The sequence below is a fragment of the Quercus suber genome, unplaced genomic scaffold (assembly GCF_002906115.3).
Source record: "Quercus suber isolate HL8 unplaced genomic scaffold, Cork oak 2.0 scaffold_277, whole genome shotgun sequence".
Lineage (NCBI taxonomy): Eukaryota > Viridiplantae > Streptophyta > Magnoliopsida > Fagales > Fagaceae > Quercus > Quercus suber.
This window is the reverse complement of record NW_027069733.1, coordinates 387,945-410,311: the sequence shown is the minus strand read 5'-3', so window position 1 is coordinate 410,311 and position 22,367 is coordinate 387,945. Positions and strand designations below refer to the sequence as shown.

Genomic DNA, 22,367 nt, shown 5'->3' with positions numbered 1-22,367 from the left:
TCAAGGGTGAAACCACATAGAAGATAGGAGGGGCTAGCTCAAACTTCTCAGATGTTAGGGTTTTACCCCTAAATTTACTTAAAGTTTGGCTCTCCAAGTTTCTCAAATATTGGATTTTTACTCATAAATTTACTTAAGGTTTTCAAAAATATAGAAGGTTGGCTCCCCAAAATTTTCTTACTTATTGTATGACACTTTTATATTGATTCAATTTTTATATTTTTTTTATAATTTTGACCCTCTATTCTTAGAAATCTAGTTCAGCCCCAAGTTTGGGGAGTTTGTACTGAGAATTAGGGTGAAGGATATGACCATTGGTTAAAATATAATATTTGAATGGAATAAAGAAAAAATGGGAGAGTTTTGTTGGGGAAGTGAATGCAAAAAGTTAGATAACTTAAGAAAAAAGATTTTTTTTTTTTTTTGTTTGAGAAAGTTACAACCTATATCGTCTACTCTTGATAATAACTCTTTATTATAAGACCAAAATATCAATTAATTTTTGGTATTTATCATTAAATTAAGATACCAATTAATTTTTAGTGTAGATAAAAATTGAGTCTCAAATTTCTTATTCAATCGTTAGAGAGACAAAAAAAAAAAAAAAAAAAAAATTATAAACTCCAAAAATTCTTTTTTGAGATAGTTTCAACCAGCTCGATTCCTTTAATTCAATTCGACTATAGTCTTTTACCTTACCAAGTAAATTTGAAAAGCCAAATTTACCCCACTATAAGACAAATAAAATGCACTCACAGCTAAACTACCTAAAACCCACAAACGATTTCTCTCACTCGCTCGCACTGCTCATACTTCGCAGCGGCGAGAGAACCAAAAGCCGTCCTCTTCCTCTGCTTCTCACTCTCTTGCTCTTTCGTCTAATAGATCAATAACAAAGGTAAAGCCTCTTTAATTCACTTCGCATGTACTCAAGATTTCTAATTTCCTTATATTCTTAATTTTCATTACACGAAAATAAATTTAATTCTATCTCTTGGGCTTTTGTTTTAGATCTTCTGCTTTTTGACAGATCTGCTTGTGTTTTTGCTCTTATAATTTTTGGGTTAAATTTAATGGGGTTTGTGTAATGTTAAAGTTGTGCTTCGTGGCAATCTCTGACTTTGGAAACACAGTGTGAGAACTATGAAAATATATATGTGTGGCTATCAGAATCTTAAAATTTTGGGTTTTTGATCGAAACCCATATTGGCTTGAACTTAAATTTTGATTATATGAATTGATTGATTTATTTATTTATCATTTTATGTGTTTGGTATGAAAGTTGGTATCTTTGCTGTGAATGGCCAATGAATTCAAGCTCAAATGGCACATCTTCCCCTTGTAAGAGCAAGGTGGCCCTCTTGGTGATTGTGTAATTACCAATTGAAGGAAAAAAAGATGTTTTCTGTGAATGGTTGTGAGTTGTGAATGAATGAGAGTTAATTGTTAGTACTTAGTAGTATATATCTTCACTATTTCTTGTTAATAACCAGAATAGCAGTGCGGTTGTGTTATATGTGCATATTGGCCTTCTTTTCTAATTTGGAAATATGAAGTTGGTCTCCAATGTTAAACTTGGAGTATTTTGTTTCATATTGGTTTATTTATTTTTATTTTTATTTTTTTTATGATTAGGCTTAATTGGGAAAGTTGATGGCGTCGAAGTTGCATCAGTTGCAGTCTAAGGCTGTCCAAGCTTCACAGTTTGTTTCAAAGCATGGAGGTGCTTACTACAAGCAGTTGTTGGAGCAGAACAAGCAATTCATTCAGGAGCCACCCACGGTGGAGAAATGCAATCTCTTGTCCAAGCAATTGTTTTACACTCGTCTTGCTAGGTTATAGTTCTTTCCCCCGTGTCGTATTGACATTTGAAATTACTTTTTACTTGGTTTTGGTGGGTTTTTTAAAATGAATTGTGTGGAGTGGTATTATCTTATAAGAACTTAGATAGTTTGAGAACATGTTAAATATTGGGCACCATATATTTAGCAATAAGCATTCTAGCTCTAAAGTAAAACGATTGCAAGAATGTTGTAAATAAGCCTAAAATCGATAATGTGCCTTGATGAATATTTGACAGTATGAATTTTTAAGCATATTATAGTGGCTCTAGTGTAGACCATGTGCAATGATGCATATTTCAATAAGTAGGTGTTTGGTGAGTTTATTTTATGCAAGATAAAAGCCTTAATGGGCTGCGATACTATTGTTGCTATAGGATATTTTGAATTTTGGCATGAAATTAGGATTCCTGATGAGATCTCAAAGGGTTCTTAAATAGGTTTTGTTATTTAAGGGTTTAGGTAGGGTTAGGTAATAAAAGATTGGATCTTGATGAGTTTGATGCTTTTTTGGTGTCAAAGCAGTAATTGGTGTGAGAAACAAAGAAAGATAAACCTAGGAAATAACACCTAGGTTCACAAATCAATTACACTTAAGAAAGAGAAGGCAATCACACCCTCCTATCAAAAAATAAGCTGTTGGAGTTTTATTAAACTCAACTTCTTTATCTTAATCTTATTGACTACATTGAAGCCTTTATATAGGCTATTGCCAATCCCTTTCTTAGATAGACTAGGACTCCTAAAAAGGGAACATTAATTTAGACTCATGGCCCTTTGATACAGCCCATTCCAAAAATATGGAATTACCAAACTACCCATAGTCTTAAGAAAACCTAACTAGAACTAAACAAAAAACTTTCTAACTTAAAAAAACTTATTACTAAGACTCATAGATAACTAAAGTTGCCTATCTAAGGTGTTGATAAAGTCTCGCATCAAAACTAGACCATAATTCTAGAATATCTTGTTATTTGATCCTTTTTTTTCTTTCATTGAGCTCTTTGCTTGCTGCATCCAGTAGAGCATAACAATGCTCTTGTAACATATTGTATGGATATAGATTGCTCATGGTAGGTGCAAACTTAAAAAGGTGCTTTTTATTGGCTTTCTAAGGTATTTGTTGGACAAGTTTTGAACTCTATGTAAAGAAAACTAGAAAAGTGAAGACTTCCATTGAAAAGTAAAATTTACTTTTAAAGATCTACATTGGGAAGTAAAGTTTGCTATTAAAAACCTACATTGGTCTAACAAGCCTCACCATGTGTAAACTATCATATCCTTCAGAACACCTTTGCTTTAATTAGTAATGTAGAAGATCTAATTGGTAATAGAAACTTCTTAAGTGAAATACTTCTGCTAGAATAATAATGAATGAAAATTCCATTGCTTGTGGGCTATTTGAGTTATTAGGGTTAATAACTTGAAGAAAAACTGTGCTCATATTACTGTTGCTACTAGTAATATATGAGAGTGTTGGAGAAGTAAAAGTCGTTGGATTGTCGCAACTTATCATCTCTAGTTCCTGTTCCACATCTTGAACTTCTAAATCAAAGCCTTTTCATGACCATACAGTTTTTAACATTCAGTTCCTTTGGTGATAACATTAGAATAGGGATGGCAATGGTTTGGACTTGTGGTGGCTTTTGGATTCTTGTCCCTAACTCATCATGGAAAACCCACTCACACCCCTACCTCATTAAAAATTATGTCTAGCTCTACTACTTTTTGAGAAAAATTAACATCACCTTATGTTTGTACCCATTGTGGTGAAGGATGACCAAATATAAAATTAATAGTAGTAAAAAAAGGACATGTCAATTAAAGAAGTAATAGAGAATGATTATGGATAGAATCAAATGGTAAAAAGAATACATGTGGCCGATCTTGACTAGTCTGTTGATGATCCAAAGTTTTGGGACTAAGGCTTGGTCATGGTTGTTGTTGTTTGTGCTCATTGTGGTGAAGTGAACTATCATGCACAGCTTTCCCTTCAGATTTATACATCTGCAACTTCATTGGACTTATTTGTTCTGTTCTGTACAGTATTCCTGGTCGTTATGAGTCATTCTGGAAGGAACTTGATTATGTCAAGCATTTGTGGAAGCACAAGCAAGACTTGAAGGTCGAAGATGCTGGTATTGCTGCTTTGTTTGGGCTGGAATGCTTTGCCTGGTTTTGTGCTGGTGAGATAGTGGGAAGGGGTTTTACTATCACTGGTTACAAAGTCTGAGGATAACCACTGTTTAAGGGGCTTGAATGTGTAAGCTTCTCATGTCATTGCTTGATCTGAAACATGAGAACCCTGATTTTAAATTTTTGTTTCTTCTGCAAAATTTTTGAAGCTGAGAAATCAGTTGGAATCTCTCGTAACCTTAATAATCCATGTACTTGAAAGTAACTTCGTATGTACCTTGCTGTTACTTTGTTATTGATGTTGAAAGCTACTGGCACCACTGCTGCTGAATGAATCATAATACTGCAAATTTGCATTGGTTTACTATTTTTCTCCTCAATTACTATACTTCTACTGGTGGTATCCTGATCAATCACTTGAATCCAATTTGGTGTGATTAGCAAAACTCTTAATACAATTTCACAACATCTTTTCCAAATTTTTATGTCTGATATTTTGCAGTGGTTTGTGGGGATATAAAGGATTCTTATGCCAGTGGTGGGGAGAATATAGATTTGAGGTGTTAATACCTTTTAGATTTTTTATCTTTAAATGAGTTACACTTGAAAAATTGCCATCATCTGATAATATCACTTTGTAACTGTGTTTGTTTCCTGAGGTTTGTGAACTGTGATCTAAGCAACTGCTTGGCTGCCCGACAATCAACATGCCTGAAGGATGGAGCCAGAATTCCAGTTGCACTTGGCTGTTTCGATGGTTTTATTTGCTATACCTTTGGATTGCCTTGTCGAAGGCATCTGTTGATTCTGATATTTCATCATCAAGTGTATTTGCTTGATCACTGTTTAGAGCTTTTGAAGACATGTCATACAAGCTATATATATTTTGAAAATGAACCAGTCATTAACCCCACTTGAAAGCAGGGCCGGCTGAAGCTATAGGCGAGCTGGGCCACTGCCTAAGGGCCCCACTTATAAGAGGGCTCCCAAATAGCAATAATATAGTATATAATATTATTTTTTCATCTGAGAAAAAAAAAATTTACAAACGGCCATCACCAGGTTCATGAAGGCCTGTTCCTCACAGAGGCCCGTTTCTCACCAAAATAATAATAATAATAATAACAATTAATTAATTTCAAACGGTCATTACCAAATTTCATCAGGCCACTCGTTTCTCACAGAGGCTCCATTTCTCACAGTCACAGAGGCCCATTTATCACATAGAAAAAAGCTGAAGTGACAAACTGACAATGTGACTAATCCCATCAATTCAAACCATCACCAAATCTTTAGCTTGCATAAGAAAAGATTACAAACGGCAAAAATTATTAGCTTGCAGAAGAAAATATTACAAAAGTAGAAAGAAGAGGCAAATAAGAAAAGAAGAAAAAAGAAAGAAGAAAAAAAAAAAAACTCAATCTCTGACTCTCTCTATCTGACTATCTTGATTCTTAAAAAAACACTCATTAGTTGGCTTACTCATCAACTGTGTTGGCAATAGACTTGTGTGTTCACTGAAGGTTCATTTTTTGTTTTCTCTTCCTTTGTCTCTTTCGTCTTCTACTCTTCTTCATGTTTACTGTTGGGTGTCTCAGTTTTTTTTTTTTCATGAGTGTCTGGGTTTTTTTTATTTTTTCTTTTGAAGAGGAGTTTGCTCACGGGTCTGGGTTTTTTTTTTTTCTTTTGAAGAGGCGTGAGTAGAGCAGTGTCTTGGTTTTTTTTTTTTTTTTTTTTTGGGTGAAGCTGAAGTGAACTTTGGTTTGGTTCCTTTAGATTACTCTAAAACTCTAGAAGCTTTTTGTTTCTTTGAAGGGTCTGAATGGTCAATAGACCCATAAAGAGAAAAGAGTTAAAGTCTTACACGTTTAGGCTGAAAGCTGAATAGTCTTACACCTTTTGAGTTTTGAATGGTCTAGAATAGTCTAGTCTTTTTTTTTTATTTTTTTTTAAAGAAATCAGATTTAGAGGGATAGTGGCTAGGTTTTAGTCTTAGTAGATCAAGTTGAATCCTACTCATTATGCTAAAAAAAAGGTTTACTGCTACTGTGCTACACAAAAAAAAGAGTATTAATAACAAAATTATAAATTTAGAATAATTTACTTTGTACTAATATTAATTTTAATTTTTTTGTGCAGGTTTAAAGTGTAAAGTGATCATATTAAGTAAAGCTGCAATTGTGCATTTGATAAAACAGGTTCTATTGTTTTATACATTAAATTTATATTATTTTAGTTAAATTGTAATTTTTTTTATTATAGATTGTGTTTCATTTATTCCTAAATATTTTTTAATTACAAATGTCTACTAGAAAATATTTATCTGGATATGAAAAAAAAAAAAAAAAAAAGACAGAGAAGAACTAATTGAATCTCAAAAAGGAGCCATGGACAAATTTATTACTAGTAAAAAACAAAATCTTGCAGGAAAAGAAATAAATTTAATTAGTAATTTTGCCTCTCAAAAAGCAAGAAAAATAAATTTTAATTGAAAAAAATATATGAATTTATAATTAAATATAATAAAAGGCCTCGTTTAAAGCTTTCGCCTAGGGCTCCCAAATTCATTGAGCCGGTCCTGCTTGAAAGGCTTCTGTGGATTATCTCTAATTACATCTGATCTGACCAGTTCATTTGGATGTAGTTTTTGATTGAAACTGAAAGTTGGTTAAAGCATAGTTGTAGCTAAAAAAACTAAGCTTCTAAAAAGCTATACATAATTTAAAAAATTAAAACACAAAGCTATTGCCAAAACAGACTAAAAAATAATGAACCATTCAAGTTTTGTACTTCAAACAGAAAACACAACAAGCCTTCACTATTTGGTAACAGAAACCCGCCCGTTCCAACTTTCAAATGCCATCAATTAGCAATTCTGCAATCAGGCCTAAATTACATTCTCTAATTCTTTTTTATTTTTATTTTTTTTTAAATTTAGATATAAGATATGTGAAGTTGAAAAATCAAATTAATGCTACTTGTCACATATCCTATTAAAATTGAAAGAAATCTAACCTCATATTGTAAGGTTGGAATGGATTTTTTTTTTTTTTTTTTAAGATAAAATGGGTAGAGTGCCATTGATTTTTTTTTTTTTAAGAAAAAAAAATTTTCAATTTATGAAATCAGCTTTTAATAATTACTTTTTACCAATAAACACAACAACAAAAATTTACCGGTTGTTCTAGCTGAACTGTCTAAAGCATTGTCTGCCTCAAAATCTTTCCATGAGTGATGCAGGTGAAAAAAACGTAAAAAAAAAAGGTCCAGAAGACGTGTTACATCCAATCATAGCGCGCGTGATGGTTATCTTAAAAAAATAAAATTCCAGAAAAACCAGCATAATACCATTATTAATTCTGGACAACTCTTGATCTTCTTCCCTACGCTACAGGGGCAGTTTTGTAAGATACATTTTTTTCTGTACAACTCCTTGAAGCTTCCGAAAAGAGTATTTTTTTAAAAATAGAATATTCTAGAAAACGCATAAGAATACAATCATCACCAGCATTCCGATTAGGAAAAAAAAGAAAAAATGCAGCGTAGTGCCGGCGTTCCCGTTCAGACACGTGTCGCCGCCGCATTCGCCTTCGCTTTAATCTTCCTCACCGTCGTCGCCAACTGCTCTATAAACAACTCCGAGGTAACTTAACGTCCCTCTTTGTCTCTCTCTCTCTCTCTCTGTAAGCTTCCCGAGAAAACGTAGGAAAGAATAAATCGTTGAATCGAAGATAATAGTGATAAAAAATTTCCTGGATCTTCCGAAATCCAAATCTCTGAAAATTTTCAATTTTTCTTCAATGACAGACAACGTGCAGCAGAACCTGCGTTGCACAGAATTGTAACAGTAAGCTTAATCCAATCCTTCTATTTCCTTACTTGCATTTCTTGAAAAAAATTGGTACTTTGTTAATGTATTTAATTGATAATTTTTTTTTTTTTTTTGGGAATAATTGTAAGGTGTTGGGATACGATACGGTAAGTACTGCGGAGTAGGGTGGACCGGTTGTCCAGGAGAGAAACCGTGTGATGATCTCGATGCCTGTTGCAAAATTCACGATGAATGTGTTGGAAATCACGGTACGCTGTTTCTCAATCTCAATCTCAATCTCAATGTATTTATTTATTTATTTATTAAATGCTCCATTAATTTCACCATGGGTGAATATGATTTTTTTTTTAAGTACTCTAGAAGCTTTCTTAAACGCCAATTTAGCTCCAACTCAAAATTTCACAACCTTTTCTACAACTTGTCAAAGGTGTCAAATTGTAATTTAAGCAAGAGTAAAGTTAAAAGCACAAATTATTTTACAATATTTTTACAAATCGTTGATGCGGCAAATTTTTACTGGTTCTCGTCTGCATCCACCATCAACATTATCTTTTTACTTACTAATAATTGCCTGTCACATCGGCAGTTTTTAATATAGTTTGTTGCTTTAGTAGATTTCCTTTAAGCAATATCAATTTGAAACATTTTATAAACTTTGGGCCATTTTATGTAATCTCCCCTTGTTTTTATTGTACACCAATCACAATAGGGCATGTTAGTATTTGTGAAAATTTTGGTATTATTAGATTTATTGGGTGGATAAGGGCATTACGGGATGTTTATAATAGTAGAAACGCTGAAAGAGGAAACTAATTCATGTCCACAATGTGTTCTATCATCATAGACGCTATAGAAATATGTTATTTCAAGTATAATGTAGTTGTGGAATTTTTTATCACAATTGTTTCATCTAATTGATTAGCATTACTTGTACTTATCAAAAATAATAATAATAATAATAATAATAATTGATTAGCATTGCTTGTAATACTTATATGAATTAGGTCTTGGAATGAAAAGGAGAATTGAAAAAAATCAAATCAAATTAGATGTACCTGGTTGTTTTTATATAGATGTTGATAATGAGTAGTCTTGTAGGAGAAGGATTTAATGTTCAATATTAAGAAGAGGACAACAGGATAGGTTCACAAGGTAAACATTATATGCCTGAATTGTGTTTAACTGATTCTAAGGGTAGTTAACTTTTGGATTTTTTTTTTTGGGCCATATCATTTACTCAGTAATAAAACAAATTTGCATGCTGAAGTTCAAGTTGAGGGTTTTATGGTGGATGGATATGTTGATTGTTTGATCTTGGTGTGTTTTGAAAGTTGGAGGTTGCCATATTTTTCAAGAGCCACCATGTTAATTATCAAGAAAGGAAAGATTAAAGGGGAACATTTTGTGGCCATCATTGCTGATTGGATATTCTGTGTCAGTTTGCCCTCTAATCCACTACTTAGAATGGTTAATTGCTTATAACACAAAAAGAGTAGACAAGTGAAAATATGATGACATTATATTTTGAATCATATTTTCAAGGATATAAAATCACATCTCTAAGTAGAAACCAACAAATTTGCTTCACCCTTGCATTCACCCCCTTTCAGGGGCTTTCTTTGTGTCTATTCGTGAATAATGGAATTTTCTTAAGATTCTGGTGATTTTAGATCTATTATAAAATATTAAAAAAAAAGATCTATTTTCCTTTTTTCCAGGGGGTTGGGTTTGGTGGTTGTGTTGTTTCGTTAATCCGATCAGTGATTAATGAAACATTGGTTTTGCAGGTGTGGCCAATGTGAAATGTCACGAGAAGTTTAAGAAATGCATAAAGAGAGTACAGAAATCTGGGAAAGTTGGATTTTCTTGGGAGTGTCCTTACGAGACAGCTGTGCCTACAATGGTACAGGGTATGGATTTGGCTATCTTAATGAGCCAGTTCGCTAACGTGAAGGATGAACTCTGACTTGCCAAATTTTGGTATCACCTAGCAAATTTAGAGACAAATACAGAAAAGAAAAAGGAGTGATTCTCATTTTTCAGAAATGGAACTTAGAATTATTAATGTGTGGATCCTATGATCCAACTAGGTTTGTGTTTTTTCACTAGCTCTAATGTATAAATCATTCACCTTTTTCTCAATGAACTCTGATTTCAAAGTGTGTGTGATAATTGAGATGAATACAACTAGTGCCCAAAGGAAACCACCCGTCTTTTCTTGATGCGAGGCCTTCTTGTCAAGATGTGTGTATTAGAAGCTTAATTTCAGTATACAGGAGATGTTTGGATCTCTTTCTTTAGCTTGACAGAATCAAGTTTTTAGATTTAAATGCAGTTACTGCACTGTTTTTTTCCACATAAAATGGCGTGTATCCTGTGGAAAAGAGAAGAAACGTAGTTGAGCACAATCGAAAGGCATCTAATTCCAGGCTTTCCATAATGTCCAAATGCCCTGTTATTCCCAAACATCATTAGTAGTTGTTCCCTTAAAATGGACTATTGGAAATTATTTCCCAAACAGAGCGCATTTTCCATTTATCATTGTGAATTAAGCATTACAGTTACTGTAGACAATTATTGATTAGGATCCTCTCAATTTCTCTTCGAAATGGAGACTGTCTATTTTATGGCCACGATTCATTTGAATGAAATCTCTGGTCTACATATGACAACTCGTTTAAAAGCCTTTAACGAATACCAAACTTAAGTGTGGTTAGTAACCTTAACTCCACTGGAAAAACGAGCAAGAGAGACGCTGGGGAGGAAAGACAAAGAGGTTACTTTAGTTTAATCACAGTTAACTTTGGCATTAGGTTAAGTTGAAGGCTTTTAAATGGCTTGCCCTCAGACACTAGTGGCTTTGTTTGGTACGCACACTTCAACAACGTTGTTTGCTGTTTAAAACACCAAAGAGGTGGACGCCATGCTAAACTATGTATTTAGTAAGTGATTTAGAACAAGTGTTGTTTGAGTTTGTGTTTGACATATTACCGTAAAAAGTGAAACACTTTGAGCCTACTTGACAGTAAGCTCTCACTCATCTCTCTCATACGTCTGTACAGATGGTCTCTTTTCTCCCACGCGTCAGTGCAGTGTGGCATCTCAATTCAAAATAGTACCGTTGTTGGCTTTTAAAAAAAAAACACATATATCAATCATACAACTTATATTTCTAACACCAAAATATACTATTTGAAACACATTACCAAACACATTTTTCTCTTTATGAATACTATAAATATGTATTTTTGACAACACTTTTTAAACTATATTATCCACATCATTTTAAACAACGTTACTTAAACTTCTCTACCAAACGCCCCTAACCACACTCACCATTTTAAGTTAATCTAGACCATAAACCCTCAGCCACTCACACTCACCATTTCAAAGAGAAATGGAGAGGATTCAAATGAAATATAACACCAGCTTAAGCCCAAATAAGTTAAAGGGCCTTTCTCTTCATCTCGGCCTAGACTAAGGGAAAAGTTCCATTGCACTAGAAAGCAATTAGTGACGCACTAGGAATCTGGCACGAAACGAATAAGAAAAAGAAAAAAAAAAAAAAAAAAAAAAAAAAAAAAAGGAAGTTCCTCTTCACCAAAGCAATTCTTTTTGTGTAAAAGTACAATAATCTAGTTAGTTAAGCATCTAGATGAGTGATACTCAAATTTTGAGAGTAATTTGTCGGGGCTTGTTTTACATTTCCAAGCAGGGAGTGGAAGTTGATTATAGGGACAAAATAGGCTTCTACCCTTTTTAGGAAAATTATACAGGGAAATGCTTCCTTTTTTCAAGCTAAATAGGAAAATGCACATCTTTTAAAACTCGATTTTTAATAAATCGAGTTAGGCCTTATAGTGGCATTTTAAGGAGTTTATAGTAACGTTTTAAGGATCTATAATGACGTTTTTAAACTCGACTTCAATGAAATCGAGTTATAAGCAATGAAATCAATCTATAGTGGCATTCTTTTACCTATTACTCGATTTCTTTGAAGTCGAGTTAAAAAAGTCACTATAGGTCTTTAAAACGTCACTATAGGTCCTTAAAACGCTATTATAAGGCTTTAGAATTTTTTTTTTCTAACTCGATTTATCAAAAATCGAGTTTTAAAATAATGACATTTCTCTATTTAGTTTGAGAAATGGGGCATTTTCCTATATAATTTGCCCAAAAATGACAGAAGCCCATTTTGTCCTGATTGATTATAGGATTACCTTGGGATTTTTGTGATGGACTTTGGGATTTGCACTTATAACTAAAAAGGTGTTCATTTATTCTCAAGCTTTTCTCCTCAATTACTTGGAAAGAAGAAAAAAAAGATTGCAAGGACATCACTCGCCCTCTAATTTTTTAAAAGAAGAAATAAAAGAGAAACCTCAAAATAATTAGTTAAATTCATTTGAGCTCGTATTCCCCGTAAAAGAAAAAGAAATAGGATACTAGGGACAAGGAAGAGTCCAAAAAGAAAGCAGGTTAACATAATCTTTTCATGAAAAAAGACACTGCAAACCTTAATATAATATAAAAGCTAAATGCAAAAAATTCCACCGGCATCAAGACATTATTGCTTCATTTTCAATGATAGAAATAGCTAATAAAGTCTCTAACGCGTTGGATGTTTGCATATAACCAAACTAACAAGAAAAAACAAAAGATTATGAAAACGATATTTGCAACATGTACGACTTACCGACTATACTGTATATGAACGAAGACGAAAAAAGTGAAAGATTTTCACAAAGAAATGAGAACGATGCCTCAGCAAATTGCAATATTATTTACGTGTGAATTATGTGAGTGTTACTGTTATCTACATTTCTTAATTGCTGCCAGCCCCAGGTCAACACGCGTCTAAGACGTGCAGGCTTGCCCTAACACCAAAGCAACGACCAACTTTTTTAATTCACAGTTGCATTAAGAAACTTAACTTTTTTCTTTTGTATATCTTGCCCCACAAATCACTTCTTCGTCACGTAATGTTGTGCTTTTTTGGGGGTAAAAACAAAACATTATGAACAAAAAAATTGTTAGAATATGTAATAACATTGCTTTTAATTCTTAATGTTATTGGCTTAAAATGACAGTTTTTCAATGTTGTTAATCATTTACTCCTTTTGAGTTTTGACCCACGCGAAATAAATCATTAACGCCTTTTGGCGTACGTGTAAATCCTTGCTTTTAATTAATTTCATTTCCCCCATAAAGATTTCCTTCGATCATGAGTTTCCTCTAGTCAATTACCTTTATCATTAGGTGACTTTTAGATGACTATTCATGTATATTCTAATCATATGAGCCATTAAATTCTTTTGTATATGAATAGTAATTTAAAATGTTAGTTAATAATTTAGAAGGATTTCTTGTTTGGTCATTATTTAATGTAAGAAAAATGATAGACAAATGTAGAAACATAGCATTAAAATTAGAAAAAGAAAAAGAAGAAGAAATAAGGGGTTTTTATAAAATGATTTCTTGTCTTACTCTTACATAATTACATTATGTACTAAAATTTTCTATAAGTTTTTTCTTCCATGCATATAGCATCGCTTGTATGCATAATGTCAAAATTTTGATTGATGCTAACAAGTAGCAAGTAGACAACTTTCTAAAAAAAAAGAAGTAACAAGTAGACAAAACCGCAACTTCAATAAATTATTTTTTATTTTATTTTATATTTTTATTTATATATAACTTCAAAATCTATCCTATCTAAATATAAAATTGATGATTATTTCGTCAAGTACAACATTTTAGGAGAGCCCCTCTTTTTTTTTCTTTTTCTTTTTCTTTTTTAAAGTTTTATTGAGTTATTCAATACTTGAGAGAAGGAGAATATGAATCATGAGTATTTTAGTTGAAAAATGAAAATACCACAAAGTGACAATTGATTATAAGACTCTTCATATTTTCCATAAAAAAACTTAACACATCACTCGAGAGCTCATGAATGTTTTCAAAATACTACTTATTACTTAGTTATTTATAATTATTTCATTCAAGCTAAAAAAAAAAAAAAAAAACCAAGGGTTATGTTAACTATACTGAATAAGACATTAAATTTATTTCAACTTGTATCTTGAGCAGTGAGCACACTTATTTTTTTTTTTTATAAATATTTCTATATATTAAGAGGATTTAGAAAGTTAGTTATGACTTTAAAAAATGTGAAAATACCCCTAATTTTAGATAATCCTTATTCTTAAAAAATAAAAATAGAGTTAAAATTGTAATTCAACAAAAAAAAAAAAAAACTATTAGATAAACTTTTTTTCCTAAAAATTTGCATACTCTCTATTTGAATATATTTCACTCACATTTAATACATTTTTTTTTTCTTAAAAACTAGCACACTCTAAATCTAACAGTTTATTTATATTCAAATCTTAAATTTTAGTTTCTTAAAAATTCATTCATGTGTAAACTCACTAACAATAGATAAATTCAAATTGAAAAATTACATTAAACTCAAAATAATAAAAAAGAGTCTTATCGTAAATACAAAGCGCGTATGATAAGGCTAGAATATATATAAAGAAAAACTACTTAATAATTTGCTAATAAAATTTTTAGTTCACATGATACTGTGATAAGACCAAGTTAGGCCAACAAATTGGACACAAAGAAGAATTTTTTATATTTTGGAGAAAAAAAGTTATGTTTATAAGATTTTCACAACAAATTATAAGTGGTAGGTTGTTATTAGTTGTTACAGATGAGAAAAAAAAAAAAGTAATTTAAGTTGTTGATTCAAATTAGAACCGATAATAACTCTTATCATTTATAATTTGTTATGAAAATATCATGAATCTAACACTTTTGTAAAATATGTATTAGTAAATTATTTTAAGAAAATTAATTACTTTCATCAAAAATATGAACATTGGCAATAAAATAATATGTTTTTTTAATAAAAATTTTCTAAAAATATATTCTGCGTGACTAACATTTCCTAAAACCATTCATCAAAAAAAAGAAAAAAGAAAAAAAAAAAGTATACCATTAAAAAGGGCAATTTAGTCAAAATGGAAAAGTCAACTTCAGAATTAGTTCCTTCCCTGCACCTTCCATGTACCAAAGCTTTGTTTGTTGAAACTACTGGGTTCCGTCCTTGACTACGGAACTCACATTTAAAAAGTAAAAACTCGCTATCATTTTTTTTTCCCCAAAAAAAACAAAACAAAAAATCGCTTTAATTTAAAAATTTTCATATATATCTTTTTTCACACGTATTAGTCACTAATATTCCGCGTAATAATTCCCTTCGCTTTCATTTTCACATGTTCTTCTTCGCCCCTAAGATTCTCTCTTCTTCTTCTTCTTCCTCTTCTTTGATTTAAATTCCATATTATTGGAATTAAAAAAAAAAAATCAGAAAATTTAAAATAACATATCAGTCCCTTTCAGAAAACCCTAATTTTGCTCTGCAACTCCAACGATCTGAAACCTCTTTTTTTTCGTCACAAATTTTGAACAACCATGCTACACAGGAGTTTCAAGCCCGCGAAATGGTAATCTATGACTTTTTTTTTTTTTAAGCTAATTTTCAGACTCTGTTTGGTTTCCGCGAAATCAGATTCTTTATTATTTGCCTTTGTTTTAAGCGATTATGAGGAATTTCGGATTTTTACTGTTTGATTGACGGAATTGGATATGAGAATTTTGTTGAATTTTGGATTGTTTTTGGTTTTTTGGTATTCAGCAAAACAGCGTTGAAGCTTGCGGCGTCGCGGATAAAGCTGTTGAAGAATAAGAAGGATGCACAGGTGAAGCAGTTGAAAAGGGATGTGGCTCAATTGCTAGAGTCTGGGCAGGAACGGACTGCTATGATTCGTGTATGTTGTTCAAGATCCTTGTTGTTTTTATTGGTTTTTTTGAGTTTCCATTTAGGTTTTGATCACTTATTAATCATTCTGTTGTGCTTGTTATGATTTTACTTGTCATTTGGTTCTTTTCGATTGAGTACAATTGGTATGGATATTGTTGTTATCAATAACATGGAATCAATAATCAAGCTATTTAGCTTGTGCGCGTATGGCTCAACTGTGTTTAAGACTCACTGAATGCTTGTGTAACTTAGTGGCATCGGTTATTTTAATAACCCATGTGGAATTATGCAGTGGGAGATGTTCCACCATTCAATGATAGGTGAAAGATGTAAAAATTTGGAAAAAAAAAAAAGGCTCGGATGATTTTCAATTGATATGAGGATTTTTATTGTGGATATGAAATATTATAATTTTTTTTAAGTGGTAAATTTGCAACCATCAATTTTGACTTTTTATAAGGTTAAGTAGCAAATTAGCGAAGATTAACTTCATGCACTGGAATTTTGCATATGACATCTTACCTTAAAGGTAAATTGTATCTGTGTCTTGATTTTTATACTTTGTTAAGGTATTAATGTGTGTCTTCTAACTTATGTTTTCAATTCTTTGTCTCAGGTTGAACATGTTGTCAGGGAGGAGAAGACAGTGGCAGCATTTGAACTTATTGAAATATACTGCGAACTCATTGCAGCACGCTTACCAATCATTGAGTCACAAAAGTATGTGAATTTGTAAAAGTTATTAGTTATGTTGATTTATAGCACTCTTGCTAGCATGCATAATTACGTACACCAAGCAATATTAGTTTGTGTAGGTAAAAACATTTCCTTTTTTAATTTCCTTTTTTTTATAAGTAAGAAAGATGTATATTCAAAAAGCTGTTTTATGCATAAAAAGCACAAAGCGGTCTAAAAATTAAGAGGAAGAGAAAAAAAACAAAGTAGAAAATTAATTACAAAAAATGAGAGAACAAAGGAACAAAGGGAGAGATTCACTAGATGTGAGTCTCAAGCCTAAGACCAGCCAAACATAGAACCACTAAAAGAAGCAAGCAACTGGTCTTTGAAACTATCAATGTCCTCAAAAGTCCGCCAATTACGCTCCTTCCTAATACACCACATTAAGCACAGCGAAACTAAATTCCAAATGTTAGACTACTACTTCCCCAACCAATTCCATCAACCAAAAAGAACATCTAGAACCATTCTTGGTAAGATCCACAAATCCCAAAAGACCTAAAACAAAGCTCCACAATCAATGAGCCTTCTCACAATGAAGCTGCAAATGATCCACAGTCTCCCCACAACAACAACAAATAATGCACCAATCAACAAAATCAAAACCCCTAGCCAGAGACATGGATTTCAATGTGGTAGATCATAACTTTGCAATAAAGTTAGAAGCAATAAAGAAAGACAGCCCTTTCTTGGGAAAATGTCTGATGTCATTTAAATTCCTGTCAATCATATGGCTCTATAGTGTCCACACACTGATACGGTTTAGCTTCAGTCCTGCTGAGTGAGACATGAATTGCAGTCTTGTAGGTGCTCCACTGTTTGATTTAGTATAATAGTTTAAATTATGTTGACAGCTGACTCCAAAAGCTATCAGAATTTGTAACTTGCAACATTATGATCCTAACTGTGAAGGGTTCCGTGTATAGAGGTTTATCTTGACTTTATGTAAGGAGATCATTCTGAGAGCTTGCATTGTGTTGATATATTTCATATTTTTTCCAGAAACTGCCCCATTGATCTGAAGGAAGCAGTTGCAAGTGTAATATTTGCATCTCCAAGGTGTGCGGACATTCCTGAGCTCATGGACGTCCGCAAACATTTTACAGCTAAATATGGAAAAGAATTTGTCTCTGCTGCTGTTGAATTACGTCCAGATTGTGGTGTAGGCCGCATGGTATGTTTGCATATGTTGAAATCGCGGATAATAACATAATCTCTGTCAGAGATAAATGCTTATTTTTAATGTTTTCCAATTCAGTTGGTTGAGAAGTTATCTGCCAAAGCACCTGATAGCCAGACCAAGATCAAAATCTTGAGTGCAATTGCTGAGGAACATAACTTCAAATGGGATCCTAACTCGTTGCAAGAGAAAGATACAAAGTCTAATGAGGATTTGCTGGTAAGATTAAATCTTATCTAATTGGTCCATACATTGCTTGGTGTGAGATTGTCATAAAGCATACAGCTAATATGAGGGCGAGGAGTAATCTATATACGCGTGTCATTGTTTATACGGTTTCTTTGTTAATGTCATTTCCATATATTTGAGCAGAGTGGACCAAACACTTTTGAGAAGGCCGGTAAAACGTATGTGGAACCTCACGTCCAAGCTCCACCTAATCATGATTACAGGGGACCTCCTAATGTTCAAGTTTCACCTAAACATGAAGCAAAGCATGATGAATCTGGAAACTTCCACAATTCGAGATCGCCTCACTCCCAAAATTTTAATTCTGTAGATGTCAGTGCCAATAAGGCAACAACATTTGGCACCTTTAATGCAGAAGCAGGATCTTCAGGTATGGGAAGTATTCATTTGAAGATTGGAAATGCTTACTCTTTAAGGTCTTACATAGTGGAAACTCTTAATATATACTTTTTCCCAAGGTGGATTTATGGGATCATTTTTCTTGTAGGAACTGGAAGTGAAGAGAAAGAATTTAGGCAGTCATATTCTGGGGATAGTAATGCTTTTTCTTCGAGTAGGCAGAATTGGAATATGGAATTTAAAGATGCTACTGCTGCTGCACAGGCAGCTGCTGAATCTGCAGAGCGTGCAAGCATGGCTGCCAGAGCAGCTGCCGAACTTTCAAGTCGTGAAAAGTTCACTGGGCAATATTCTATGGAATCACCGAAGTCTTCTGCTTATGGTCTAAGCCATGAAGGATCTCAAAAATATGCAGAGTCAAAGTTGCAAGGTGAACATCTTGCCAAAGGTCCAATTAGTAATGCCTCTCCTAGAAGAAATTCTTGGAAGCAAGATGTTCAAGTTGATCATACTGAACAAGATAATTTGGCAGGAGCAGCTGACAGGTATTACAGTGATGATCATAAGAACACTGAGAAATCTACCTGGTCAGCTTCTGTTGATAATAACCCATTGGTTAATGTTTCCCAAAAGACAGATAGATATACTCGAAGGAACTCATCTGAAGTAGAGAACAGTGACTCTGTAGGTGAAGTGAGTGTGAAGAAACAATCCAGCAATAATAAGGTAGAATTTGTTAGAGACCTGAATGATGGTATGAAATCTGAAAAAATTGATTATGTTGGGGATGTAAGAATCAGAAAACAATCAAGCAGAGCTTCCTCTCATTCTCATTCAAGCACTTCTAGTGATGAACACATTGATATTTTGAATTTGAATCACCAAATGTTAGGGAATGATGCTGATCAGGACTCTCCTGTTATTGATGAAGTGAACATCGGCACGAATGATGAGGAGACGACTTCTTATGACAATGCTGCTGTAGTTTTTGATGGATATGGTTCTGATGATAATAACTACAAATTTGATGAAGAGAATGAGTTCACAAGGCAAGAATCTAGCTTGTTTTTTTCGTCACCAGGTAGAAAATCACCTGTAAATCTGTTCGAAAATACAAATGCTTGGAGCCCCAAGAGAAACATTGGTGAGTCCTTGGGAGATTCTATTTTTCAATCACATTCTTTCAGTGAGCAGCATTCTTCTGTGGTATTTTCTGAAAGTTTGACAAGTTCTACAGCTTCTTCACAGCCACATGATCTGTCACATGTAACTTATGATGATTCAGAGGGCCCAAGTTCTGATGGTGAAGAGGAGCTAGGCAAATCAAAGCTTGTTGGGAGTATGGACTCTGATATATATCATCGTGAACAGAATGTTTACGACAGAAATTCTGATCTGAACCAGAGTGCAAGTCATGGGTTAACAGGATCTTCATCTGTAGAGAAGGAAAATGCGGCATCTAACAGAAAGCCATGGTTACCAACCTCTTCAGTTGATTCAGACCCCATGGAAGTACGTTTTGATACAAACCAAGGAAATACATTTAGTATTTTATCTGAGAAAAAGTTTGGTTATGGTGACGTGCCATCTCCGAGACATAAGAAATCAGAATCGGACTTGAGCATCAAGTACAATGACCACACGCCACAGTTACCTGATGCTAGGAAAGATGATGAACTTCTGAAAGAATCTAGTCTAGATAGTGGTAGTGAGTTGAACTTTGGAAAGTTGAAAGGAGGCCTTCGAAATAGGGGTTTCAGGCATCCACCTTATACCAGGAGTCCATCAGGCAGTGCCTCATCACTCAAACAACCATCGGATGATACTTTTTCCAAAATCGAGCAATCCTCTTCTTCTGTGACGGGCAGTACTTCAGTTAGTTATGATGCTGGCAATGAAGAGCCGCACAATCAGAAGGTGATTTTAAAACAAAGTAAAGAACCAAACTCAACAGTATTGGTCTCATCTTCTGATTCTGATAATGATGATTCGAATGAGGAGCTCTCACAACAAACTATTAGCAGTAGCCGAGAGCCATACAATCAGAAAGCAGGCACTAAAGTAAATAAAAACTCAAGCTCAAGGGTCCCAATTAAATATTTTGGTGCAGTTACTAGTGATTCTGAGGAAGATCTTCCTAAACAGGCTTCCTCTGGCAATGCTCGACCAATTACTGGATTGTCGCGGAGGACCAAAGCCCCTTCTTCAAGTACCAGTAGGAGTTCTTATTCTAAGGCTACAGATATTCCTGAGAAATCATTGACTCCTGACTATGGAGTGGAAGGGAAAGCCTATTCAAGGAGCTCATATGCTCGAGAAGCTCTAACAAAGCCCTCATCTCAGACTAAGAGCTTAGATTACTGGGGAAGTGATGAGCAGCGTCAGTCAACAAAGCAGGCAGCTTCTAAGCCAATGCCAGAATCCAAAAGGTCCTTGCATGAGGAAAGTTTAAAGTCATCCACAAGGAAACAGTCATCTGGTTCTCTTCCAGAGATATTAACTTCAGTTAGCACTGAAAGGAAAGCCCCTTCAAGGAGCTCCTATGCTAGTGATGCTCTAACAAAGCCTTCATCTCAGACCAAGAGCTCAGATCACTTGGGAAATGTTGAGCTGCGTCTGTCAACAGAGCAGGCAGCTTCCAAGCCAATGCCAGAATCCAGGAGGTCCTTGTATGAGGAAAGTTTAAAGTCATCCGCAAGGAATCATTCATCTGGATCTCTTCCAGAGATATTAACATCTGTTAGCACTGAAAGGAAAGCCTCTTCAAGGAGCTCGTATGCTAGTGAAGCTCCAACAAAGCCCTCATCTCAGACCAAGAGCTTAGATAGCTTGGGAAGTGCTAAGCAGCGCCGGTCAACAGAGCAGGTAGCCTTTAAGCCAATGCCAGAATCCAAGAGGTCCTTGCGTGAGGAAAGTCTGAAGTCATCTACAGGAAACCATCCATCCGGTTCTCTTCCAGAGAGATCAACCTCAGTTGAAATTCCACGGTCTCCAAGTTCAAGTGCAGAAACTCCATCTAAGGAAAAGGCTAGTCATGTTCACCCAAAGCTTCCTGACTATGATGACATAACTGCACACTTCCAGTCTCTCCGACAGAGTCGGTAATAAATTGAGTTACTTACACATAGAATATAGGTGCTGTTACATGATTATTGTGGGTTGCTATACTTTTACAATGTGTATGTTTGTAATTACATTTTTGATCCGAGAACCCAAATAGCTTTGTTGGTTACAGCCTTATAGGATGAGTAAGATTATAGTTTCCTTGTCCAAAACGAGTCATGTCAGTTAATATATATATTTTTGTCGTTCTTATATTCTTTTTTGTACCATAAAAATATAAGGCTACATTGCTTTGAACGATCTTGTAGCGTAATAAATTGTTATCTCCTGGTTGACTTTAAAGATCAAAATTGTAAGAATGTGAACCTCCCTAGTTTATGCCTGTCATTCTAACTTGTAACTGGCTTACTTTTGTCCAGTACAATGTCTATTTAATTTTTAGGTGCTCTTAGACATCCAAAGAAAGGCAGGCCTGATGTTTTAAAGTACTGGTGATTAGGGGTGGTGATTTTTATCCATATCCATAAATTCACCTATTACTCATCTAATTTGGATAAATCTTAACTCAACTCATTTAAACATTTGAGTTAAATGAATAAAGACCCATTAAGTTATTTAATTATATCGGTTTTAATGGATAAATAAATAACAAACAATATAAATTTCTAGAAAATTACCAAAATACCTCTTAAACTTAGAAAATGACCAAAATACTTCTAAAACCTAAAAAATGACCAAAATGTCCCAAAACCTAAAAAATGACCAAAATACCCTTGAAACTTAAAAATTACCAAAATACCCCTAAATCTAAAAAATGATCGAAATATCTCCGAAACCTATAAAATGACTGAAATACCCCCAAAACCTAGAAAATGATCAAAATACCTCCGAAATTAAAAATGGCCAAAATATCTCCTAAACCTAAAAAATGACCGAAATACTCTCAAAACTTAGAAAATAACTGAAATACCCTCGAAACCTATAAAATGACCAAAATATTCTTGAAACCTAAAAATTACCAAAATACCCCGTATACCTAAAAAAATACCGAAATACCCCTGAAACTTATAAAATTACCAAAATATTTGCTAAACCTAATAAATGACTGAAATGCCTCAAAAAATGACCAAAATACCCCCAAAACCTAAAAAATGACCA

General features: G+C 33.6%; 3 protein-coding genes across 3 annotated transcripts; all 3 read left to right on the top strand.

Moving 5' to 3' along the window:
• The first annotated feature begins 755 nt into the window (after positions 1 to 755).
• LOC112010793 (uncharacterized) lies at positions 756 to 4,341 on the top strand. Its single transcript, XM_024043161.2, has 3 exons — positions 756 to 898; positions 1,636 to 1,835; positions 3,888 to 4,341. Exons 2-3 carry the CDS (start codon positions 1,654 to 1,656, stop codon positions 4,072 to 4,074), a joined length of 369 nt encoding a protein of 122 aa, XP_023898929.1. The 5' UTR covers positions 756 to 898; positions 1,636 to 1,653; the 3' UTR covers positions 4,075 to 4,341.
• A 3,073-nt stretch (positions 4,342 to 7,414) lies between these two features.
• LOC112010786 (probable phospholipase A2 homolog 1) lies at positions 7,415 to 10,031 on the top strand. The gene is made up of 4 exons (XM_024043154.2): positions 7,415 to 7,620; positions 7,785 to 7,824; positions 7,938 to 8,057; positions 9,597 to 10,031. Exons 1-4 carry the CDS (start codon positions 7,513 to 7,515, stop codon positions 9,773 to 9,775), a joined length of 447 nt encoding a protein of 148 aa, XP_023898922.1. The 5' UTR covers positions 7,415 to 7,512; the 3' UTR covers positions 9,776 to 10,031.
• Positions 10,032 to 15,047: 5,016 nt separating this feature from the next.
• On the top strand, positions 15,048 to 21,551 carry LOC112010779 (uncharacterized). Its single transcript, XM_024043142.2, has 7 exons — positions 15,048 to 15,323; positions 15,515 to 15,647; positions 16,257 to 16,360; positions 17,381 to 17,552; positions 17,637 to 17,777; positions 17,931 to 18,177; positions 18,295 to 21,551. Exons 1-7 carry the CDS (start codon positions 15,292 to 15,294, stop codon positions 21,249 to 21,251), a joined length of 3,786 nt encoding a protein of 1,261 aa, XP_023898910.1. The 5' UTR covers positions 15,048 to 15,291; the 3' UTR covers positions 21,252 to 21,551.
• Positions 21,552 to 22,367: the final 816 nt, after the last annotated feature.

Coding starts and splice junctions, on each gene's coding strand:
- LOC112010793 (XM_024043161.2), top strand. CDS start 1,654: ATGGCGTCGAAGTTGCATCAGTTGCAGTCTAAGGCTGTCCAAGCTTCA. Junction 1,836..3,887: donor TTTTACACTCGTCTTGCTAG/GTTATAGTTCTT, acceptor TGTTCTGTACAG/TATTCCTGGTCGTTATGAGT.
- LOC112010786 (XM_024043154.2), top strand. CDS start 7,513: ATGCAGCGTAGTGCCGGCGTTCCCGTTCAGACACGTGTCGCCGCCGCA. Junction 7,621..7,784: donor GCTCTATAAACAACTCCGAG/GTAACTTAACGT, acceptor CTTCAATGACAG/ACAACGTGCAGCAGAACCTG. Junction 8,058..9,596: donor TGAATGTGTTGGAAATCACG/GTACGCTGTTTC, acceptor TTGGTTTTGCAG/GTGTGGCCAATGTGAAATGT.
- LOC112010779 (XM_024043142.2), top strand. CDS start 15,292: ATGCTACACAGGAGTTTCAAGCCCGCGAAATG. Junction 16,361..17,380: donor CCAATCATTGAGTCACAAAA/GTATGTGAATTT, acceptor TATTTTTTCCAG/AAACTGCCCCATTGATCTGA. Junction 17,553..17,636: donor ATTGTGGTGTAGGCCGCATG/GTATGTTTGCAT, acceptor TTTCCAATTCAG/TTGGTTGAGAAGTTATCTGC.